Below are 24,264 nucleotides of genomic sequence, written 5' to 3' on the forward strand. Positions count from 1 at the left end.
AGTAATGGTCAACAGCCACTGATGAATGCTTCACCCTTCTGTACCATCGCCATTTCTCCCGCTAGTGGTCAGTGCCCCATCACCGTGTGCACATCAGTCTGGGTTAGGTACGTTAGATGATCATCATTATTTACAAAATATCGATGACGGGTGTTTGCAAATTAGTTTCAGCATCGATAATGAAGTCTTTGAAAGAACATAACATTGACATCAAAGAGAAAAAAATCGACCTTCGATACTGCCACTAAGACTTAACTTTTTCAACATTTAAACGAATTTTTTTCTGAACATGTCCCTTAACAACTCCAGTGCAACGCCTTTTCGACCGTGGGGTGTGTCATTGGGGAGCTGTATTTCAACATTTTCGAAGGAAAAAAGGCAGGAATATGGACTACTGATGTAAATAAGTGTGGAATAATGTCTTTCATCCATTCAGTTCATGATTCCATGGTGGCAACTAGAGTGCCCACCATATTTTTCGATTTTTTAAATTGCTAAAAATAATACGTCTAATTATGCAACTGAATTTTCCGTTAATAATGTAGGATTACATTTGAGCTTCGCAAATGTAACTACTTATATTAAAGAAAACAACATATTCACAATTAAGGTTCTTCAGGTGTTTCTTTTTATTAGTTCTGGAATAATTTTACTTTTTCCGTTTGTTACTTTGAAACTCTTTTATTTTTACACAGGCTATGTCAACGTTAATGATGATTACAAAGTGATGACACTGGTGTACAAAAGTCGTATTTGCATCTGAGCAATGTCAGCGGTTGTTAATACTTTATTACCTTTCAATTTTATAACACTTTCTTTTTTGCGAAGTTCACTACAATAAAGGGGGAGAATTCTGTGGTACGTTAAATATAGAATCAGCAGTAAGAATCAGTTTGCACCACGATCGTCACTGGTATAACAAACAGGTAACAAAAAAGCATTACAGTCTGTAGACAATGACTTGTGGGATATGTAACGTTAATTTTTGCTGTATTTGTAGATTAATGAATATAATATTACACGTGTTGTCATGTTGCTCTTTACGCCATTCTGTATGTTCGTCATTTTACATTGATATTAAAAGCACAGAGTTTATTATTAGCTATCGATGTTTCGATATCGACGATGAAATCGAACTCAGCGTCCATGATCTGGCAACACCGCATGTCCCTACTCTCGCTAGTCGGCGAGGTGGTGTCCAGCCGCAGCCGCCGCCAGGGCTCGCTTCGTGGCGCTGCTACAGCTGCCCGCGCTGGGCGGCAAGACCGACTCCCGGCCCCTCTGGCTAGGCGGCGAGTGCCCGGCCGGCGACGGCCGCCATTACCGCCGCCAGCAACGCCACCCAGCGGCCGTAGGCCGGCGCGACTGCGCCTGCGCCGCTACCTATGCCGGGCACGATGAGCGTGCCCTGCGCACCCGGGTCGCGAATAGCGCCGCCGCCGCCGAGTGAGCTGAGGCCGTCCCCGGCGTTGCACAGGTTGGTCTGGCAGGAGCGGAAGTACGTCTTGAACGAGTCGTCCTCTATTACAGTGTCCTTCAAGCTGGGCTCCTCCGCGCAGCCGCGGAAGAACGAGTTCACTTCACCTGCAACACGTCGCCATCTATAAGGGCTCGTCCTCGACTTTGTTTTTATTACACATCGTCGAATTCCAAAGGACTGTTCTTTACTGGTGCAGTGCAGACGCAATTCACAGTTAAAGGAATACACAGAGGGATTCCGTGACGATGTTACAAACTTTCAGGGAAGATGGAGAAGAGTAAATGAGTCAGTCAGGTAAGGGACACTGGTTATAAGCGAAAATCTTTCTGATACCTCTGACAGTGGAATACATGTACCGGCACTATTATTGCTAAGATGGTACAGTTGCTGCTAAGATTGTAGGGTAGGCAACTTTCAGAAGTGATAGTATGGACCAAAACTAGAAAAAAAAGTCTAGTAAGCAAGGCATCTAAAGTGCATACCTACTGAGCTATGAACACATGTTCGGTACAAGAGATGTGTTTCACAGTGACAAAGATGAATAAGTGCTCATAGTTCTGAAGACGTACGTTTTAGAGTCCATATTTACTGGAGATTTAGTTCTTGTTTTCGTTCATACTATTCTATCACTTGAGCCTTGTCCCGCAGTTATTCAGGGTCAGCCATTGTTAATCGGATTTGGCATGTTAATGTTGAAGGGGTGGCCGGATGCCCTTCCTGCCGCCACCCCGTACCCCCCCCCCCCCCCGGATGGAATTAGTGTACCCCAACCGTCTGCATCGAGTGGAATCCATGGAGTAGCGGGATGTGCAAATCCGCCTAAAAACCACATCCAGACTGAACAGCACATCGGCCCTCATCGTTAATCTGCCGGGCGGATTCGATCCAGGGCTGGTGCGCCTACCCGAGTCCAGGAAGCAGCGCGTTACCGCTCTCGGCTACCCTGGCAGGTTGTTTTCATTTATAGTAACTCCTTCAAAAACATGAAAACGAAAGAGGTTGCAGGAGAAGGATGTGCTCCACAGTATCGAAGGTGAACAAGTGCTTATTCCCCTTCAGGTATGTATTTTGAAGCTCATGTTTACTACGCATCTTTTTCCCTGTTTTGGTCAATATTGCCATCGCTGAAAGACGTCCAACCTACCACCATAGCAAGAACAGTACAATCTCAGGAAGAGCAGTACCAGTACCAGAACGATTGTTACTTATCCTCAAATTGTCACATTTACCCTTTTCCATCATCCCTGAAAGTTTGTATCGTCATCACTAAATCACCCGGTATAGAAGGTCTATAAAATGGAAACAAACTTGAGGACAATTTTATGGATAAACAGGAAAAAGTTGGTGAAAATCCAGTGGGAGAGATGATGCTGTGAGAAAATTCGATACAGCACTGAAAGATCTTAGTGGAAACAAAGCCCCTAAACAGATTACATTCCTCTGAGATCCTTGAGAGTCGTGACAAAACTATTCCATCTGGTGTGCAAAATATGTGAGACAGGCAAAATACCCACACACTTAAAGAAGAATTTAACAAAATCAGTTCCAAAGAAGGCAGGTGCTGACACGTGTGAATGTTACTAAACCAACAGTTCAATAACTCGTGGTTGCAAAATACTGACTCGAAGAACAGGAAAACGTAGAAGCAGGCCTTGGAGAAGATCACTTCACATTGCAGAAATGTACAAACACTCAAGGCACATATGACTTATCCTAGAAGACAGGCTGAAGAAATGATTTGGAGAAAGCTTTTGACAATACTGATTAAACTACACACTTTGGATTTCTGGAGATAGCTTGGATAAAAATGGGGAGCGAAAGTTTATTTACAACTTGTACAGAAACGGATTGCCATTACCAGAGTGAAAGGACATTAAAGGGAAAGCGTAGTTGAGAAGGGAGTGAAGCAGGGTAAAGCAACCAAGGAGAAGTTAGGAAAGGGAGTTATCTGTCAGAGAGAAGTAAAAAGTTTCATGTTTGCCAGTGACTGCCACAGTAACTCTGTCATGGGAGGCAAGTGACTTGAAAGAATGGTTGAATGTAATGGATTGTGTCTTGAAAATAGATTGTAACATGGATACCAACAAAATCAAAACAAATGTAATGGGTTATAATCGAATTAGGTTAGGAACCGAGGAATTGAAGCAGTAGACGAGTTTTGCTATTTGGGTAGTAAAATAACTGATCGTGGCTGAAGTAGAGAGGCTATAATGTGCAGACTGGCTATGATGAGGAAAGCATTTCTGAAAAAGAGTCATTTGTTAAATTCTAATATAAATGTATGTCTTAGGACGTCTTTTGTGAAGGTATTTCTGTGGAGTGTAGACTTGTATGATAGTGAAACATGGACGATAAACAGTTCAGGCAACAAGGAAGTAAAAACTTTTGAAGTTTGGTGCTATAGAAGAATACTGAAGATTAGATAGATAGATCGAATAATTAATGAGGAGTTACTGAATCGAACTGAGGAAAGAAGAACTTCATGCCTCAACTTCACAAAAAGAAGGAACTCATTGATGGGACACATCCTCTGAAGGAATTGATAGTTTGGTAATGGCACCAAGTGTGTGTATGGGACGAGGGGGGGGGGGGGAGGAGGTGTGGACCACCGACCTTGAATACAGTAAGAAGTTCAAAGGGATGTAGTTTTCAGTAGTTATTCAGAGCAGAAGAGGGCTGCACATGATAGAGTAGCATGAAGTGCTGCTTCAAACCAGTCTTCACAGTGATGACTATCAACAGCTCATTATGTAATTTTTATTATCAGGAAGAGTTTAGAATATTTTCCAAATGGATTTAAATAATGGCATTCAATATTTCTAGAAATACTTACATTGATTGAGTTTTGAACATGGGTTGCTTAGTTCAGTGACCATCGTATACCTTTAAGTTAAACTAAATAAGCCCCGGGCACAATTTTTATGGCATAGAAAAAGGTCTAAAATTATCTGCATTATCCCTTTCTCCCTTTGGTCACCCAGATCACCCGACATGAGTCTCACATAACATTTACAGGACATAATCGAGAGATTAGTTCGTGGACAAAATCATGCACCGGCACCATTTTCCATTTTCGTAATTATGGACGGCTATAGAGGCAGCATGGTTCAATGTTTCTGCAAGGGACTTCCAACGACTTGTTGAGTCAATGTCACATCGAGTTGCTACACTACATTAGGCAAAAGGAGATCCGACACGGTATTGGGAGGTATCCTATGACTTTAGTCACCTCAATGTATGTACATGTACATAAGAACTCTGTTAGCCTTAACGTTATGTGAATATAAATATATATATATATATAGCAAACTAGGGCACGACGGTTCCACATGTCAGTGGCGGTTTCCCGACAGCGTCTGTTCCACATGTTGGTGGTGGCTGATTTGTGTTTCAAGGCTCCACAACCTTGATCCTACCAACTGGCACATGTCAGACCAAAATACAATTACAAGTAAAATCATGGTTCGTGTATGTAATAACAAAAGTACCCCAGGTGGTGAAATCCACCCACCTAGCAGAAAGGTGGCAACCGGTCTATCGGATTCTGGGGATACTGGACCTACACGACTTGAGAGTGGATCGGAGCACTCTGGAAAACTTCTCAAAAATGAAGATTACATTGGAACAGTAAACATACGGACACTAATACAAACCAGAAAATTATACACATTAACAGAAGAATTAAAGAAGCTGAAAATCCAAATCCTAGCAGTACAAGAGATCAGATTTCCTGATAATCAAATCACTGACTACAATGGCTTCAGAATTTTCAAAAGTGGAACGGACAGAAAAATTGGTAAAGGGGCAAACATGCTTGGTATGGCCTTTATGGTCGAAAAATCCTCAGTTAAATTTGTAAAATCTGTAAAAACTATTAGCAATAGACTAATGTTTCTTAGGTTGAAACACAAGAATAAATATTACACCCTAATTAATGTTCACGCACCCTGCAACATTGACAATAGAAAGGACCTAGACAATGTGGATAAATTTTGGGAACGATTAGAACTTGAAATGTCAAAGATACCGAGGAATGATGTCAAAATACTTCTTGGAGATTTCAATGCACAGATTGGCAGAGAAAAGAAATACAGGAAGACGGTTGGGCTATACCCAGCACACAAATTGACCAACAAAAATGGCATGCGACTAATCCAACTTTGTCAACAATTCAACATGAAAATCAGCTCAACGTCGTTCAATAAGAAACCAAGAAAACAGAAGACCTGCAGATCCCCTATAAGCCAATTGGGAGAATTTCAAATTGACCATGTGGCCATCTCATATAACTTCCAAAAAGAGATCAGAGATATCCAGGTTAGGAGAGGTGCAAATATTGACTCAGATCATTATCTCACAAGAGTTCGGGTCCAATTCACCCCAAGAAGGAAAACACCAAGAATTCCACCAGCAATCCCAAAATTTGACCTACAAAAACTAACAGAATCAGAAACAATTAAAAAATGGGAAAATTCTCCCGCAAACAACAGGGAAACATTCAAGGAAAAAATCACAAAAATAGCGAAGGAGCAAATACCATTGAAGAAGAAGCACAAACAATTATGGTGGAATATGGAATGCGAAAAGGCAATTCAAGTTCGTACAGAAGCCTTTGCGAAGTACAGTTCAAATAAAAATGAGAAAACTCTTCAAAACTTTTTAGAAACACGGAAACTTTCAAATAAACTTATTAGACAAGAGAAGAGAAAGTATGTAACTCAGCAACTGGAATCAATAGAAGCAGATTTTAAAAATTATAATATGCATGGATTCTACAAAACTTTTGCAAACCAAATTAAAGGGTATATCCCTCAAAATGTCTGTTTTCGGAAATCAGATGGGAATCTGGCACTAAGCGACGAAGAAAACTGTGAAGAATTAGCCAAATATTTTGAAACGCTACTAAACTGTCCAGAACCAACAGAAGCTCTTCCAATATCCAGCACTAAAGCCCCGCAACAGCAAGACTCTGTACCGCCAACTGAAGAAGAAATTATCAAACACATAAACAAACTCAAAAATAACAAAGCATCAGGAGAAGATGGAATTGTAGCCGAATTTCTCAAAAGTCTAGGGTCTAACTCAAGAAATGAGCTAGTTAAAATTATTCAAAACATATGGGTTACTGAAGAAATACCAGAAGATTGGAAATGTGCCCTAATACATCCATTACATAAAAAAGGGGATAAATTGGATGTGAACAACTATAGAGGAATCTCCTTACTTGCCGTCACATACAAGATATTATCAGCTTGTCTTCTTGAAAGAACACAAAAACTACTAGAACCCAAAATCTCAGATTTCCAAGCTGGTTTCAGACCAAACAGATCATGTCCAGAACAAATTTTAAACTTGAAATTGATTACAAGGATGAGACAAATGCGAAGGAAGCCTACAGTATATGTCTTTGTCGACTTTAAAAAGGCATATGATTCAATTCACAGACCCACACTATTTAAAATTCTTGAAGAACAAGGACTGGATAAGAAGACACGGAACATCATAGAGTAGACATTAACAAATACAAAATGCAAAGTGAAATTCATGGGAAAACTTTCAAAATCATTTGAGATAAAAACTGGGGTTAGACAAGGTGATGGATTATCACCTCTGTTATTTAACTTAGTTCTGGATAGAGTCATGGCAGAATGGGAAAAAGAACTCAAAAAAGAAAAGTACTGGAAACCAATATCACTGGGAACCAAAAAAGATGACCTACAAATCCCCTACTTAGCCTACGCAGACGATCTTGCAATAATGGCAGATTCTAGTGAAATGGCAGTCAAACAGATAGAAACCTTAAAAGAGTGTGCAGGAAAAGTTGGCCTACAAATATCTTTTGAGAAAACGATGTTTACAACAACAAATCTAGAAATTTCTAAGTTACAAACCAAATATGGAGAAATTAAGAGGGTACCATACTTTAAATATTTAGGAGAGATAATTTCTGAAAAATACTCACAACAAGAAAGAATATTAAAAGCTCGTAGGGGTCTAGGGCTGGTCCAAAACATTTACAATAAAAAATGTCTATCTATAAATACAAAAATTAAACATTATAAGTCGGTAATTAAACCAATAATGCTATATGCCAGCGAAACCTTGACACTTAAAAGGAAAACAGATATGGAAAACCTGAAGAAAGAGGAAAGGAAAATCATTAGGAAAATTCTGGGACCAAGATGGACCAAAGAGGGGTATAGATTACAGAAAAATTCTAAAATTGAAGAATATTCTAACATAGAGATAGACAAGAGGAAGAGGCATCTAAAATTCTATGGCCACATAATGAGACTTCCCGATCACAGACTTACAAAAAAAATAGTAAGATACCTAGCATCCCTTGTTAATGGAGGAGAATGGATCAAAAATGTAAAGAAAGATCTGGAATTAGCCAACATTACTACTGAAGACATGAACAAAAGAAACAATTTCAAACTTAAAGTTGACAAATGGGAGGTCAAACCAGAGACAAAAGCGCCGAGAACTGGAACAAAATGGAGCGAAGAAAGAAAAGCTGAATTCCCGCAAAGAATGAAGACCTGGTGGGCAAACAAGAAGAATAAGAAGCCCCAGAAGTGAACCATCTTTACTTAGCGTCTTCCATGTTGGGAGCTTTACGACTAATAATAATAATATATATATATATATATATATATATATATATATATATATTACGATGTGCACCAAACGATAAATAAATGAATGAAAAGTCGGCCAAGATGGCGGCTAGTGTCAAAGTAAATCGTGTATCTCCGCAAAAAAAAGTAAAATTCGATGGAAAAAAGAAATCGTGTATGAGTTGTAAGGACGAGATATCAAAGCTAAATGAACGTATAAAAAGTCTGCAATTCATAATCGGTACTCTAAAACAGGATATAAAAGAACTTCAATCGGGAAAATACGGGAAGCAAGAAGACACGGCCTCCACAGGAAAATGGGAATCAGTGACCGAAGAAAACTCTATCCAGGAAGATAAATCTCAAAGAAGCAGTGTAGCTTTAATACAAAAAAACAGTGTGCAAAAATCGAGTGTAGTAAATCATGGAATACAGCCATCTGAAGAAAAACTGTTGCAAGGAACTGAAAGTAAACAAAAACGTGTGCAAACAAACAACTATAGCATGGTAGCGGAAAAGCATGAAAACAGATCAAACTTTCCTCGAAATCGCGAACTTCCAAACATACCGGTAGTGAAAAGTAAACTGTCAAATTCTCAAAGAAAGTTATTGACTGATTCTAATATCGTGTGCAAAAACAGATTCAGTGTGCTATCAGAAAAAACGAACAGACAAAGTGAAGCAGATATACAAACGAAAGTTTCGGAACCGAAAACAACAAACGAAAACAGTCAACGTAAAAAACAAGATGCTGGCATTATTTATTTATTTTCTGATAGTCATGGAAAAGGACTGGCAAAGATCATGAACGAAAAACTAATAAATGAAAGTGTTATTGGATTTGTGAAGCCAGGTGCTCCTCTGCGAGAAGTTACTCAGCATATTGACACACACAGTAACCATGGAAGTTGTAACTCTTGCATTATTTTAGCTGGCGCAAACGATGTCTACAAGAACGAGGCAAAATTCGCTTTGCGATCTTTAAGGGAAACATTGGCAAAAGTTACGGACATGAAAGTTTTCGTAATAAGCATCCCTATGAGACATGATCTCATCAAAACATCGTGTGTGAATGCAGAAATCGAAGCAACCAACCGAAAGTTCGAGAAAATATGTAAGCTCTTCAGCAATGTGACATATATTAATGCAGACAGTCAAAAAAGAGAGAATTTCACTACCCATGGATTGCACAGAAACACGAAAGGAAAAGTAGCACTGTGCGATGCAATCATGGAACAATTAAACCGAAATCAGCCAGGCTTAGTGCAGCCTCCAATTGCAGCAGCAGCAGCAACGGAATCATCAATTTCAAATAAAGAGAATATCACTCTAATGACTTCAGGAAGTGTTGAAGCGGCAAGAAGAGGATCCCCATCTAGCCTGGTTGCGGTTCCTCAAATTACAACTCCAAAAATAACAGCAGAAACGCCATCACACTACAAGTCAACTCGCCCAACACGAAACAGGAAAGAACCACAACGTTTTTTATGGCAAGTGATTCCAGAGAAATGTTGATTTCATCTTCTAAAACATCGCTCTGGAAAGAAAACTTCAATTGTAAAAGTGTTAAAAAAGATATGTCATGTGCAGCTGTCGAACATAAGGTAGGCCAAAACAACCTAGTAAATAAGTCATCGTCGAAATTTATGCTCCTGCACCAAAATGTACAATCCTTATCAAATAAAGTTAGTGAGATAGAAATATTGTTAGCAGATGAACTAAAAGAAGTGTCTGTTATATGTGTTAGTGAGCACTGGTTATCCGAAAATATGTTACATCACACAAGGATAGAGGGCTTTACCCTTTCATCTTCTTTTTGTAGGAAAACCTCCATGCATGGAGGAACATGCATATATGTTAGAGAGGACGTCAAACACGAAAATTTAAAGTTCACTAACCAGCTAGGGGAAGAGCAAAACTTCGAAATTTCTGCTACAGAACTGATAAATTTAAATATAATTGTTATTTGCATATATAGAAGCCCAGATGGAAACGTAACTACTTTCATTGAAAATCTTGAGAAGGCACTTAACAGTATAAAAATAGTTAGTAAAACAACCATCATATGTGGTGATTTTAATATAGATTTCAACAAGAACTCAAAAGACATATTAAACCTTGAGGCCTTATTAAAAACCTACAACATACATACAACTATCAAATCCCCCACCAGAGTCACCAAATCGTCAAGCAGTGCTATAGATCAGATACTAATAAATACAGATAAATATTTATACAAATCTGGAAATATGAATACAGGTTTCAGTGATCATTATGCACAGTTTATTGAATTCCCAGTAGACACTGCAGGAAATACTGAACAACAAATGACAAGAAAAGGTAGAAATTTTAGCAAGCACAACCTAGAACACTTAAGGCACTTACTGAAAAAAGAAACATGGAATGATATAGACAACTATGAGGACACACGTAAAAAGTTTGACATGTTCATGGAAATATTCTCCCATTATTTCAATAGTTCTTTTCCAGTTAAAAACCAAACATTAAAAACTAAAAAAAGAAATGTTACATGGCTGACGAAAGGCATTAAAATATCATGTGCTGAAAAGAGGAGACTTTATGAAATCTCAAAAACACAAAATGTTACAGAAGAATTTCTGGTGCATTTCAAGAATTATAAGAGAGTACTTCACAAAGTCATAAAAGAATCTAAAAAAACTACAAATGATCACCATGTAAAAATGGCCAGGAACAAAATGAAAGCCATGTGGAAGATAGTCAGAGAACAAGTAGGAAATGAGACCTCCCAAAATGTAAATCTCCAGGTAATCCAAGATGGCAAAAAAATTACAAATCCAGAAGAAGTAGCCAATGCTTTTAATACATACTTTGCAAATATTAGTGAAAAATTACTATCTAACATAAAATCTTCAAATAAAAATCCTGCTACAACACCATCCAATCAAAATAGAAACTGCAACTCCCTATTTCTTACTCCAACCAACCCTAAGGAAATTATACTATCAATAAGAGAGTTAAAAACAAAATTTTCAACAAGTGTGGATGAGATTCCAGATTATGTCATTAAAAATGTGGGGGACCTCATTACAATACCATTAGCCCACATTTTCAACAGTTCATTAACAAATGGAGTCTTTCCTTCCTGCTTAAAGACAGTGAAACTAAAACCACTGTTCAAAAAGGGTAAGAAAGAAGACATAGCCAATTATAGACCTATTGCCTTGCTATCTACATTTTCTAAAATACTAGAAAAAATTTTTCATAAGAGGTTGCTAGATTTTCTAGAAAAGTGCAAAATATTATCCACAACCCAACATGGCTTCCGGAAAGGCCGATCAACAGAAACAGCAATATATGAATTTCTGGGTGAAGTACTCGAAAAAATTGATAGTGGACAAAAAGTAACTGGCATATGCCTTGATCTGTCTAAGGCTTTTGACATCATAGACCACACTCTATTGCTGCAGAAGCTTGAAAGAATTGGTATCAGAGGTATGCCTAACAGCTGGCTTAGATCATATCTTACTGACCGCAAGCAAGTAGTAGAAATACATTTTCACAAAGAAAATAAATCAACAAGACACTATTCTGATTATAAAGCAGTAAAATATGGAGTACCGCAGGGCTCGGTACTGGGCCCTATACTATTTTTGATATATATGAATGACCTAACATCAGCCAACCAGTACCATAGCACTATCCAGTTCGCAGATGACACAAGCATATTAGTCAGCGGGAAGACTGCAGAGATACTACAGACAAGACTGTCTGAAGCATTAACAAATGTTGTAAACTGGTTCAACCAAAACAAACTAATAATAAATAAAAGCAAAACAGTAGCATTAAATTTTCATAATATCAAGAGAAACATTGAAGAGGATATAAGAATTCAGATGTCAGACACGGATATTGCAAGTGTGCCTAATACAAAATTTCTGGGGGTCTGGCTACAGGATAATCTTAGATGGGAAACTCACATTGACAACATATTAAAGAAGCTAAGTACCATGTGTTATTTAATGAGAGTGCTAGAAAACTGCTGTCATAAGGACTGTCTAATGACAGTTTACTATTCTAATATACATTCTGTCCTAAAATATGTGATCACTTTTTGGGGTAATTCGCCATCCTGCCTAAAACTCTTCAGGATGCAAAAAAGAATAGTGAGAATCATGGCTGGAATAAAAAGGAACAAACCATGTAGACCATTATTTAAAAGGATGGGGATTCTTCCCCTTCCATGTATTTTCCTATTTGAAAGTGCAATGTTGATAAAGAAATATACAATAACAAATCCTAGTATCCTCCCCAAAAATGAAAATGTTCATCATCATAATACAAGACAGAAAACTGACTTTCATGTACTCCATACAAAAACCAGTTTGTGCCAAAAGAGAACATTACACCATGGAAAAATTATCTACAATAAATTGCCAAGAGAAATTAAAGTAATGAAAGATGTAAAAAATTTTAAAGCAGCATTAAAAGAATACCTGTTGACACATTGCTTTTATAGTGTGGAAGAGTTCCTCCAAAATCCTCGAGAGTCTAAGTGATGATTATGCAAATACTGTAACCATTAATATTGGCCTATAAATACATTCAGATGTAATTCTCAAGTTTATAATGGGGTTCAAGTATAAGTTGTATAGCGACTTGCCCAGTATATGAAGTAAAATTCTGTGAATGTAATTCTCTAGTGTACATGTCAGTTCATAGTGTAGAAGAGTTCCTCAAAAATCCTTAGAGCTTAAGTGAGGATCATGCAAATACTTTAATCGTTAATATTGGCTTATACATGTATTCAGTTGTAAACTTCAAGTTTCTAATGTGGTTTAATTATAACTTACACATTGACTTGCCAAGTATATGAAGTGCTGTAAAATTTTGTGAACATAATTTTCTAGTTTCTAAAGTGTTTTAATTATAAGATATACTTTGACCTGTCCAATATCTGATGTGCTGTACTGTACATGTAAGATTTACTGGACCAATAAATACAATACAATACAAAACAGCACAGTGAGAGCTGTACTCACCAGTGGAGCGGATCTCCTGCCGCTGGATGGTGCAGTACTTCTGCTCGGTCTTGCAGGTGACCTTGGGACTGCCCGACGTGACCATGTCTGGGCTGTCCACACAAGCCTTGCTTTTGTCTCCCGCGGAGTACACGCACGAGTAACAGATGAGTCCTGCAATGGAGATCTCTGGTCAGTCTCAAACGTCACGAAGAAGCTTTTAAGTTAAAAAAAAAAATCAACAACCGACCACAACCATGACACTTGACAAGCTTATATTGTCATCAAGGCCTAGGGCAAATACACTGAAGCGCCAAAGAAACTGGTATAGGCATGCGTATTCAAATTCAAAGGCAGAACACGGCGCTGCGGTCGGCAACGCCCATATAAGACAAGAAGCGTCTGGCGCATTTATTAGATTGGTTACTGCTGCTACAATGGCAGGTTATCATGATTTAAGCGAGTTTGAACGTGGTGTTACAGTTGGCGCACGAGCAACGGGACACAGCATCTCCGAGGTAGCGATGAAGTGGGATTTTAACGTACGACCATTTCACTAGTGTACCGTGAATATCGGGAATCCGGTAAAACATCAAATCCCGACATCGCTGCGGTCGGAATAAGATCCTGCAAGAACGGGACCAATGACGATTGAAGAGAATCGTTCAACGCGACAGAAGTGTAAACCTTTCGCAAGTTGCAGCAGATCTCAATGCTCGGCCGTCAACAAGTGTCAGCGTGTGAACCACTCAACGAAACATCATCGACATGGGCTTTCGGAGCCGAAGGCCCACTCGTGTACCCTTGATGACTGCACGGCACAAAGCTTTACGCCTCGCCTGGGCCCGTCAGTACCGACATTGGACTGTTGATGACTGGAAACATGTTGCTTGGTCGGACGAGTCTCGTTTCAAATTATATCGAGCGGATGGACGTGTACGGGTTTGGAGACAACCTCATGAATCCATGGTTCGTGCATGTTAGCAGGGTACGTTCAAGTTGGTGGTGGCTCTGTAATGGTGTGATCTGTGTGCATTGAGAGTGATATGGGAACTCTGATACGTCTAGCTAGGACTCTGACAGGTGACACGTACGTAAGCATCCTGTCTGATCACCTGCATCCATTCTTGTCCTTTGTGCATTTCGACAGACTTGGGCAATTTCGGGAGGACAATGCGACATCCTACATGTACAGAATTGCTACAGAGTGGCTCCAGGAACATTCTTCTGAGTTCAAACACTTCCGCTGGCCACCGAACTCCCCAGACGTGAACATTATTGAGCATATCTTGGATGCCTTGCCACGTACTATTCAGAAGAGATATCCATCCCCTCGTACTCTGACGGGTTTTGCACAGCCCTGCAGGATTCATGGTGTCAGTTCTCTCCAGCACTATTTCGGACATTAGGCGAGTCCACGTCACGTCTTGATGCGGCACTTCTGCGTGCTCGCGGAGCCCCTACACAATATTAGGTAGGTGTACCAGTTTCTTTGGCTCTTCAGTGATTTTCAAACTGACAAGGAACCCCTTGAGTGCGTGGTTGCAAGTTCTGCCTTTACTAAGGTTCATTTGAAAGTGTTGCGTTAACAGTTATCACAGGAGAAATATTAGCTTCTAATCACTCACAATGTGTATTAGGACGGTGACAGAAACTGAGTGTCCGAGAGGTGTAAAGATCAACCTTGTATGGGATGTATGTATTACACTTCACAAAATGGACATCGTCGATAATCAAGAAATGTTCAAAACAAAGCATTAACTTGCACAATGAACACCTCCCTCGGGCATTGGTGTGTGTGTTATCCTTAGCGTAAGTTAGTTTAAGTTAGATTAGATAGTGTGTATGCCTAGGCACCGATGACCTCAGCAGTCTGGCCCCATTGGACCTTAACACAAAAAAAAAGTTGTGAACCACAGTGATCACAAAGGTTCGCACCATCAAGATCGAAGACGAATTTCTAGGGAAATACGATCCGTGTAGGACGCTCAGCTAGGTATCTGGTCTTAAACAAGCACATAGAATCATATTGGTGTAACGGGGTGATGAGAACTAATGAAATGTGATGGCATGCAACCGAATGCGAAACAGCCTGTCGTGGGACTTCTCGTGAAACTGGTTGCCCTTAAGGCGTAGCTGTAGCTAGCGCGATAAACAAACATCCGGAGGCGGAATTTGTCAAGTGCTTCTAATTGGTATGAATTGAAATGTCACACACTTTTCAGCATGTATAGTTTGCTCCAAAGAGGTACGATTTTTATACGCAGACCAGGAAATCAAGCGAGCAGGGCTCAAATCATAGTTGTAGTTCTCTCACGCCCATTTTCCCACTTTAGTTTGCTGTGACGTAAACATTCCCTACTGCCCTTGCAAGATAACGCATACGAGAAAGAATCGTGTGCGTCAGACCACCTCCAACTTCTCGCAGCATAGTAAATAACTTTACAGCCAATTTACCCTCCAGATTAACAGTCGACACAACGTTAAACGAACGCGTTAAGAGACTCATGCTAGTCAATCTTGATACAACTCACTTGGTGCGTCTAATTTCTAGGTGTCCTTTCACATGCGTTTCCTCTTCATATCTCGATTGGGCGCAGTTGAAAGAAAACTTGGTACTGAACGACGGAATAAGTCTGTATATCTCAACTACAAATTTTCGGGCTGGTTCCGCAGTTTGCTGTGCATCGCCAAGTTGACGCTTTGTTTGAAATGTCGTTATCTTTCGCCTTCCAAGTGTGTTGCACTGTTTGAAGCTATGCAACCATCCTCTGTATGCCTTGGAATCACTATGTGGTGCACAATCTGATGTGCATAACGTTGGTAGGTCACTAACAGGCACATTCTGTAAATTGTATCGAGTATCCTTGAAACGCTCTTACACCAGTTTTCGTAACAAGTGCGCCTTGTCCTCCCTTGAATACCCGTAGTTTTCCTTATGCACTACACGGTCATATTGCTGCGGACATGTTCGAAATCTGATCGTAATTGTTTTTTCACTGTGCTGCGGTTGATCTTCCCTGCACGTAATTATGTGTAGAACCCGTACCTTGGACAACGATTGTTCTTTAATACGTTTCACAGGAGACGGGATTTGTGGCTCTCTGCCGCCAAGGATGACGAACTACGTGGCTCGTCACCCTTTTCAGTATCACTTTCACTTGGTAAGTACGTGTCATCATCATTGTATCGCTCATGTTCATTGTCCGCACAGTCGAGCGTATACAACACCACTGACTCATCTTGCAGAAACACTAATACACTCCTGGAAATTGAAATAAGAACACCGTGAATTCATTGTCCCAGGAAGGGGAAACTTTATTGACACATTCCTGGGGTCAGATACATCACATGATCACACTGACAGAACCACAGGCACATAGACACAGGCAACAGAGCATGCACAATGTCGACACTAGTACAGTGTATATCCACCTTTCGCAGCAATGCAGGCTGCTATTCTCCCATGGAGACGATCGTAGAGATGCTGGATGTAGTCCTGTGGAACGGCTTGCCATGCCATTTCCACCTGGCGCCTCAGTTGGACCAGCGTTCGTGCTGGACGTGCAGACCGCGTGAGACGACGCTTCATCCAGTCACAAACATGCTCAATGGGGGACAGATCCGGAGATCTTGCTGGCCAGGGTAGTTGACTTACACCTTCTAGAGCACGTTGGGTGGCACGGGATACATGCGGACGTGCATTGTCCTGTTGGAACAGCAAGTTCCCTTGCCGGTCTAGGAATGGTAGAGCGATGGGTTCGATGACGGTTTGGATGTACCGTGCACTATTCAGTGTCCCCTCGACGATCACCAGTGGTGTACGGCCAGTGTAGGAGATCGCTCCCCACACCATGATGCCGGGTGTTGGCCCTGTGTGCCTCGGTCGTATGCAGTCCTGATTGTGGCGCTCACCTGCACGGCGCCAAACACGCATACGACCGTCATTGGCACCAAGGCAGAAGCGACTCTCATCGCTGAAGACGACACGTCTCCATTCGTCCCTCCATTCACGCCTGTCGCGACACCACTGGAGGCGGGCTGCACGATGTTGGGGCGTGAGCGGAAGACAGCCTAAAGGTGTGCGGGACCGTAGCCCAGCTTCATGGAGACGGTTGCGAATGGTCCTCGCCGATACCCCAGGAGCAAGAGTGTCCCTAATTTGCTGGGAAGTGGCGGTGCGGTCCCCTACGGCACTGCGTAGGATCCTACGGTCTTGGCGTGCATCCGTGCGTCGCTGCGGTCCGGTCCCAGGTCGACCGGCACGTGCACCTTCCGCCGACCACTGACGACAACATCGATGTACTGTGGAGACCTCACGCCCCACGTGTTGAGCAATTCGGCGGTACGTCCACCCGGCCTCCCGCATGCCCACTATACGCCCTCGCTCAAAGTCCGTCAACTGCACATACGGTTCACGTCCACGCTGTCGCGGCATGCTACCAGTGTTAAAGACTGCGATGGAGCTCCGTATGCCACGGCAAACTGGCTGACACTGACGGCGGCGGTGCACAAATGCTGCGCAGCTAGCGCCATTCGACGGCCAACACCGCGGTTCCTGGTGTGTCCGCTGTGCCGTGCGTGTGATCATTGCTTGTACAGCCCTCTCGCAGTGTCCGGAGCAAGTATGGTGGGTCTGACACACCGGTGTCAATGTGTTCTTTTTTCCATTTCCAGGAGTGTATTTCAGCTGCCACTTCTTTCTCACTCTCGAAATTCCTTGGGTTTCTTTCTGACTAAATACCAACTTCAGCTACTGTTGTAGATATAATGAAATGTCTCCTTCGTTTATCGTTGCCATTGCTGTGCATTACACCAACACCACTAGCACTGCAGCACCGTTGTTAGTTACTCGCCGAGTAAGAAGTTCAACTACGCTACGTAACCTCATACTGTGTTCACCCTCGTTGCCAATAGCAGCCAATATTGTGGTTGCACGGTATACAATATGAGGGGCGTCGAATGCCGTAAACAACATTGGTCTTTTGCGACCTTGCACTCAAGGGGTTCCTAGTGCGATAAAAAACTCTAGTTAGGAAACGAAACGCCTAAGTCAAAAATTACGCAGCCAAATATATCGAAGGATAGCTCTGCTGGTGGGATGTGAAAAATCTACGAACTGTTAACAGTAAATATTTAGCGACTAATATTGTAGAGCTGGGAGGAGCCATTGTCAAAGAATTCTATGGAATCGAATTAGTCCAGTAATTTTTCAGAACCTTCCTCCTGAGCAAACTGGATTCCGTTCAGGACGGAGCTGCACTGATGAAGTCTTATCATTAACAACATCTATTGAAGCAGGACACTAAATGAAGCAAAAAAAAAAAAACATCAGTTGCTTTCGTTGAACTAAGTTTAGAAGCATGGACTGCTTTATAAATTATTGCAAATTGTCCCATGCCAACGGACAACAAAACTAATTGACAACATGTTAATTGGAAGGGCATTTACTGCGATTACGCAAAAAGACACCAACTGCCCAAAAGTATTGAATAAAGGTTTGCCACAGGGATCCGTCCTTGCTCCTCTCTTGTTTACTCTCTATATATCAGATATCCCTCCAACACAGTCCAGAAAGTTTGGTTATGCAGAGGACTGGGCAATAGCTGCCTAACACAAAACTTTTGAAAGAACTGATCAACATATCTTAAGCCACTATTTCCGCAAATGGAGATTACAACTAAACTTAAATAAAACAGTAGTTTCCAGTCTTCATCTGTCCAATAGATCGGCTCACAGGGCCCTCGATGTCTATTTCGAAGGAGACAAACTTCATCATAATATGCACCGAAAATACCTTGGGATCACGTTAGATAGGACGCTTTCTTTTAAGGAGCACTTGACACGAACTTCTGCTAAGCTCAAAACCAGAAACAACATTCTCCATAAACTCTGCGGCTCACGTTGGGGATCGTCAACGAAACTGTCCGGGTATCAGCACTCGGTTTGGTATACTCAGCAGCAGAGTACTGGGGGCCTATCTGTCTTAATAGTCCACACATAAAAAGATAGACGCACAACTTAACGAGGCCATGCACATTGTTAGTGGGTCAATACGATCTATTCCCATACATTGGCTACCTATTTTGAGCCACATTCCACCTCCCGATGTCAGATGGAAGAGCGCGCTACTGCGTGAATACCAGAAGATTGCTAATAACACTGATCTTTCAATGGTGGACGACGTATTCCCTGCGGAGCGAAAAAGACTAAGATCAAGAAATGCCACTCTCATCACGGCCAGGACTCTCATGGAAACTGAAATTCAATCTCATCGATGAATGGAAACGCTGCTGACAACAAAACTGTCCCCCACAAAGCCTGTAGCTGTCCTGCATCCAGAAGAAACCGCCTGGCTTCGACCAGTCTCGGGCAATTTGGACTATCTTGAACCGCATCCAAACGGGCTACGGACGATGCGCAGACACTCTCTGCGACTGGGGCAAATATTCATCATCATCCTGTGACTGTGGTACGGAGCGACAGACAGTTGCTCATATTGTATCGACATTCCTCGTACGTGACTACAACGGTCCTTTCGAAAATTTCCTCACAACGACGAGTGATGTTATAAAATACATAAAAGGCCTTGGTGTACATCCATAGCTGTTGTTATTTGTGTTATTTTATCCTGGAGAGCTGTGCTTAAAAGTTGGTGTGTAGTAATTTGTATTCTTTGTACATGTGTTCTCATACGATAAATAAATAAATGTAGAGAAGGGAAACCCAACTATGAGGGGGGCTGGGCCGATGGAGGACGGGGCAGGGAGTGGGGCTGGAGAAGAGAGCAGGAAACCCAACTATTGCAATGCAGATGGTGTGTGTTATGTTTACTGACTTGGCCAATCCTGATATGAAGGGCTGTAAGACTACAGTCTGTATCCAGAAGCTGAAGTGCACGGTAGTAGTAGCTAGTTTTGTTCATCTGCACATCTCTTTTACAAGTATGTTGGAAATGTCCTGGTATTACAATTTAAGAACAAAAATAATTAAGTAATTCACATATCAGATATTTAAGCATTTACAGATCTAGCGTGACAAGGATGCGACTCATAGTTGGCTGTGGGTTTATATAAGGAACCATCCTAGAATTCGCGTGAATTAACTTAGGGAAACCATGGAAAACCTAAATCAGGGTGGCTAGATGAGGATCGGAGCCTCTACTCTCCAGAACACAAGACCACTCTGTTTAAGACAGTGCTGTCTCTCGTTCGGTTTATCCCTAGTGTACAATATTGTTGTACAAATAAGTTATTTAGAAAAATAAAAGACTACTGTTACACTTTTCATTCATTCCTCCCACTCCCCAGTCACTGCACGCACTATACAGGGTGTTACAAAAAGGTACGGCCAAACTTTCAGGAAACATTCCTCACACACAAAGAAAGAAAAGACGTTATATGGACATGTGTCCGGAAACGCTTAATTTCCATGTTGGAGCTCATTTTAGTTTCGTTAGTATGTACTGTACTTCCTCGATTCACCGCCATGATTTCATACGGGATACTCTACCTGTGCTGCTAGAACATGTGCCTTTACAAGTGCGACACAACATGTGGTTCATGCAAGATGGAGCTCCTGCACATTTCAGTCGAAGTGTTCGTACGCGTATCAACAACAGATTCGGTGACCGATGGATTGGTAGAGGCGGACCAATTCCATGGCCTCCACGCTCTCCTGACCTCAACCCTCTTGACTTTCATTTACGGAGACATTTGAAAGTTCTTGTCTACGAAACCCCGGTACCAAATGTAGAGACTCTTCGTGCTCGTATTGTGGACGGCTGTGATACAATACGCCATTCTCCAGGGCTGCATCAGCGCATCAGGGATTCCATGCGACGGAGGGTGGACGCGTGTATCCTCGCTAACGGAGGACATTTTGAACATTTCCTGTAACATAGTGTTTGAAGTCACGCTGGTACGTTCTGTTGCTGTGTGTTTCCATTCCATGATTAATGTGATTTGAAGATTAGTAATAAAATGAGCTCTAACATGGAAAGTAAGCGTTTCCGGACACACGTCCACATAACATATTTTCTTTATTTGTGTGTGAGGAATGTTTCCCGAATGTTTGGCCGTACCTTTTTGTAACACCCTGTATACACAATGTTTCATAACACTACACACACTATCAGCAGACGTCAAGGCCGTTTTGTCTGCTGGAGCTTCCCATTTGGTAGCCTGGAAAACTGAGCACGCATCCCTCTACAACGAATGAGATATTGAGCTCAGAACGAGGATAAAATGTTAGTATTATACATGGTCCAGTCACCTTAATGTGGACCAGTGCCTAACTCGTGTCAGCATGCAATAACCACTCACCGAACGGCAGGTGGTAGCACTAGCAGTGCAGGGCATATAAAGCGGGGAGGCGGAAAACAGTGCAGTTGTCGTGAAACGTCCCCTTTTTGAAGAATTGTACAAGACTGTGCTTTACCTGACACACAATATTTTTTAGCGCAACGCAATCTGACTTTCAATAATCCCTACAAAAGAATGGCCCTGTCTAATATTAACCTATACGTTTCACAAATCACTTACCTCACAAAAATCTTCGTTACTCGAACTACTGCAATACAGCGAGCGCCACTATTGCCAGCTAAATAAAAGATTCAAACTAAGGAAGGCACTAACTACTGATAGGCATAGTTAGCAAATGAAAGATTTTGATAGAGAACAAACACTGTATTTACCTTAATAGTCATATTATATATAGCAGTTCATGACAGTCTTACAAATTTCAAAACTCCGCCATCTCTCTCCCCACATCCATCACTGCTGGCGGCTCACCTCCAACTGCGCAACGCTACGCGCTGTTCACATCCAGCTGCCGCTGCCCAACACTACAATGGCAGACAACAATGCAAACTAGCCACAGACTGCACACAGCACAGCCAGTGATTTTCATACAGAGCGCTACTTAACGTTGCCAATAAGAAAACATAAACAGCCTACTTACAGTCGTCGTGATGCGGAGACGGAGCGATTTATCTGACATCCAAAAGGACATGATGACTGGTTTTCGGACCAAGGGGGGAATCATTTCAGAAAAGCTACGTTCGTAAACTGTTCGCGTACCGCAGTGGTTAAAGTACACTGGACATGTCAAAATGGCTCTATCCAACAGCGGCAAGGCAACTGCAATGCAACACAGGCCATAGACGACAAGGGTGAAAGACGGCTGCGGAGATATGTACGGGAGAATAAACCTGCAACTGTCGAGCAACTGACAGCCCAGGTGAACCAAGGAGCTACCAGCAATGCTCCCTCGACGAACGTTCAGCGAATCTTGCTGCGTGCGGGCCTCCACAGCAGGGTCTGATTCATGTAACCTTGCTGACTGCTGGAATTTGCACACCAATACAGCAACTGGACGACGAGCGAGTGGCGATTGGTGGCCTATTCAGATTAATCACGTTTTATGCTCCATGGGACACATGCCCGTTGGCGTGTACGGCACGAAACGTCTTACACCAAACAACCTGCAGAAACCGTCGGAAGGGTCCAGGACGAAGGCGGGAGCGTTATGGTCTGGGGAATGTTTCCATTGTATTCCCTCGTTGATCTCGTCATTCTGGAAGGCACAACGGGTCGACAAAAGTATGCATCTGTCCTTGGGGACCATGCCCACCCTACATGTAGTTTGTTTCTCCTCGGCAGCAGGACAATGCAATGCGTCACACAGCTCTCAGAGTACGTGCGTAGCCGGCTAGAGTGGCCGAGCGGTTCTAGGCGCTACAGTCTGGAACCGCGCGATTGCTACGGTCGCAGGTTCGAATCATGGCTCGGGCATGGATGTGTGTGATGTCCTTAGGTTAGTTAGGTTTAAGTAGTTCTAAGTTCTAGGGGACTGATGACCTCAGAAGTTAAGTCCCATAGTGCTCAGAGCCATTTGAACCAGTACGTGCGTCGTTCGAAGAGCACAGGATCAATTTATTGTACAGTAGAGTGTCGATTATCTGATCTTCGTTTATCCGACCTTCTGTGTTATCCGACACTTTCACCACGCCGGCCGTGCGCCAGCCTACGAGAGGTCAGTGACTAACGTGTTGTTTGTTGATACTCAGTCCATTGTCGCCGTCTGCCACTCCTCACTCCTCAGAGCTAACTTAGATCTGTAGTGGAGTGGACGTGTTGCACTTTGTTTATTGTAAAAATTTGCGGTGATGGCTTCAAAACGGAAAAAAGTGGTCGTTTCAATGGAAGAAAAACTTAAAGCTTTAAAAAGAATAGACAATGGTGAAACTTTATTAAAAGTGGCGCAAGATTATAACGTCGGGAAAACAACAGTTGGGGACTGGAAAAGGAACCGCAATGAAATTGAGAAGTGATGTTCTCAGCGAGCAACCTCAGATGTCTTGGAAGATCGGAAAACCATGAAAAAATGTGATTATGAAAAAGTAAGTGAAGCTTTGTTCCTATGGTTTACTCAACGTAGAGATAAAGGTGTACCCATGTTGGGACCTATTTTGCAGGAAAAAGCCTTAAAGTTTCATAACGAACTAAACGAAGGTGAACCTGAATTCACAGCTAGTGTAGGCTGGCTCGATAGATGGAAGAAAAGAAACGGAATTCGGCAACTTAATGTCTGTGGTGAAAAGCTTTCAGCAAATTTTGAAGATGTTCAATTGTTTAGGAATAAACTTCACAAGGTATTGGACAAGGAAAACTTGACAGGCGATCAAATTTTTAGCTGCGACGAGACTGGTCTCAATTACAAAATCTTACCGGAAAAAACATTAGGGTCAAAGGCCGAAAAGGCAGCGCCAGGCTACAAACGTAGCAAAGAAAGAGTGACAATTCTTGTATGCAGTAACGCCACAGCAAATTTGAAAGTGAAACTGTCTGTGATAGGTAAACCAAAAAAACCGAGAGCATTTTAAAATGTATCTAAAAACGCTTTACTGGTGAAATATTACAACCAAAAAAATGCTTGGATGAGCTCAGACATTTTTGAAGAATGGTTTTTTAACGAGCTCGTGCCACAAACAGAAAAGTTTTTGAAAGCCAACAACTTGCCCCGCAAAGCACTGTTACTTCTAGACAATGCCACTTGTCATCCTAATGAAGGTGAACTTCAAGATCAAGATATAAACGCCATGTTATTGCCTCCAAATGTCACATCCTTATGTCAGCCTATGGACCAAGGGACCTTAGAGACA

The 24,264-nt window shown here is 41.8% G+C and overlaps 1 protein-coding gene across 1 annotated transcript in view; it reads right to left on the bottom strand.

Annotated features, from left to right (window-relative positions):
- Positions 1–1,285: 1,285 nt before the first annotated feature.
- LOC126456386 (uncharacterized) overlaps positions 1,286–24,264 on the bottom strand; it is a 70,659-nt gene continuing 47,680 nt past the window's right edge. Inside the window, exons 2-3 of the mRNA XM_050092143.1 lie at positions 13,122–13,274; positions 1,286–1,584 (exon numbers count right to left, since the gene is read on the bottom strand). Coding sequence (XP_049948100.1) covers positions 1,286–1,584; positions 13,122–13,274 — 452 coding nt within the window. The remainder of the gene's footprint in view (positions 1,585–13,121; positions 13,275–24,264) is intronic.

The sequence above is a fragment of the Schistocerca serialis genome, chromosome 1 (genome assembly GCF_023864345.2).
Source record: "Schistocerca serialis cubense isolate TAMUIC-IGC-003099 chromosome 1, iqSchSeri2.2, whole genome shotgun sequence".
Classification (NCBI taxonomy): domain Eukaryota; kingdom Metazoa; phylum Arthropoda; class Insecta; order Orthoptera; family Acrididae; genus Schistocerca; species Schistocerca serialis.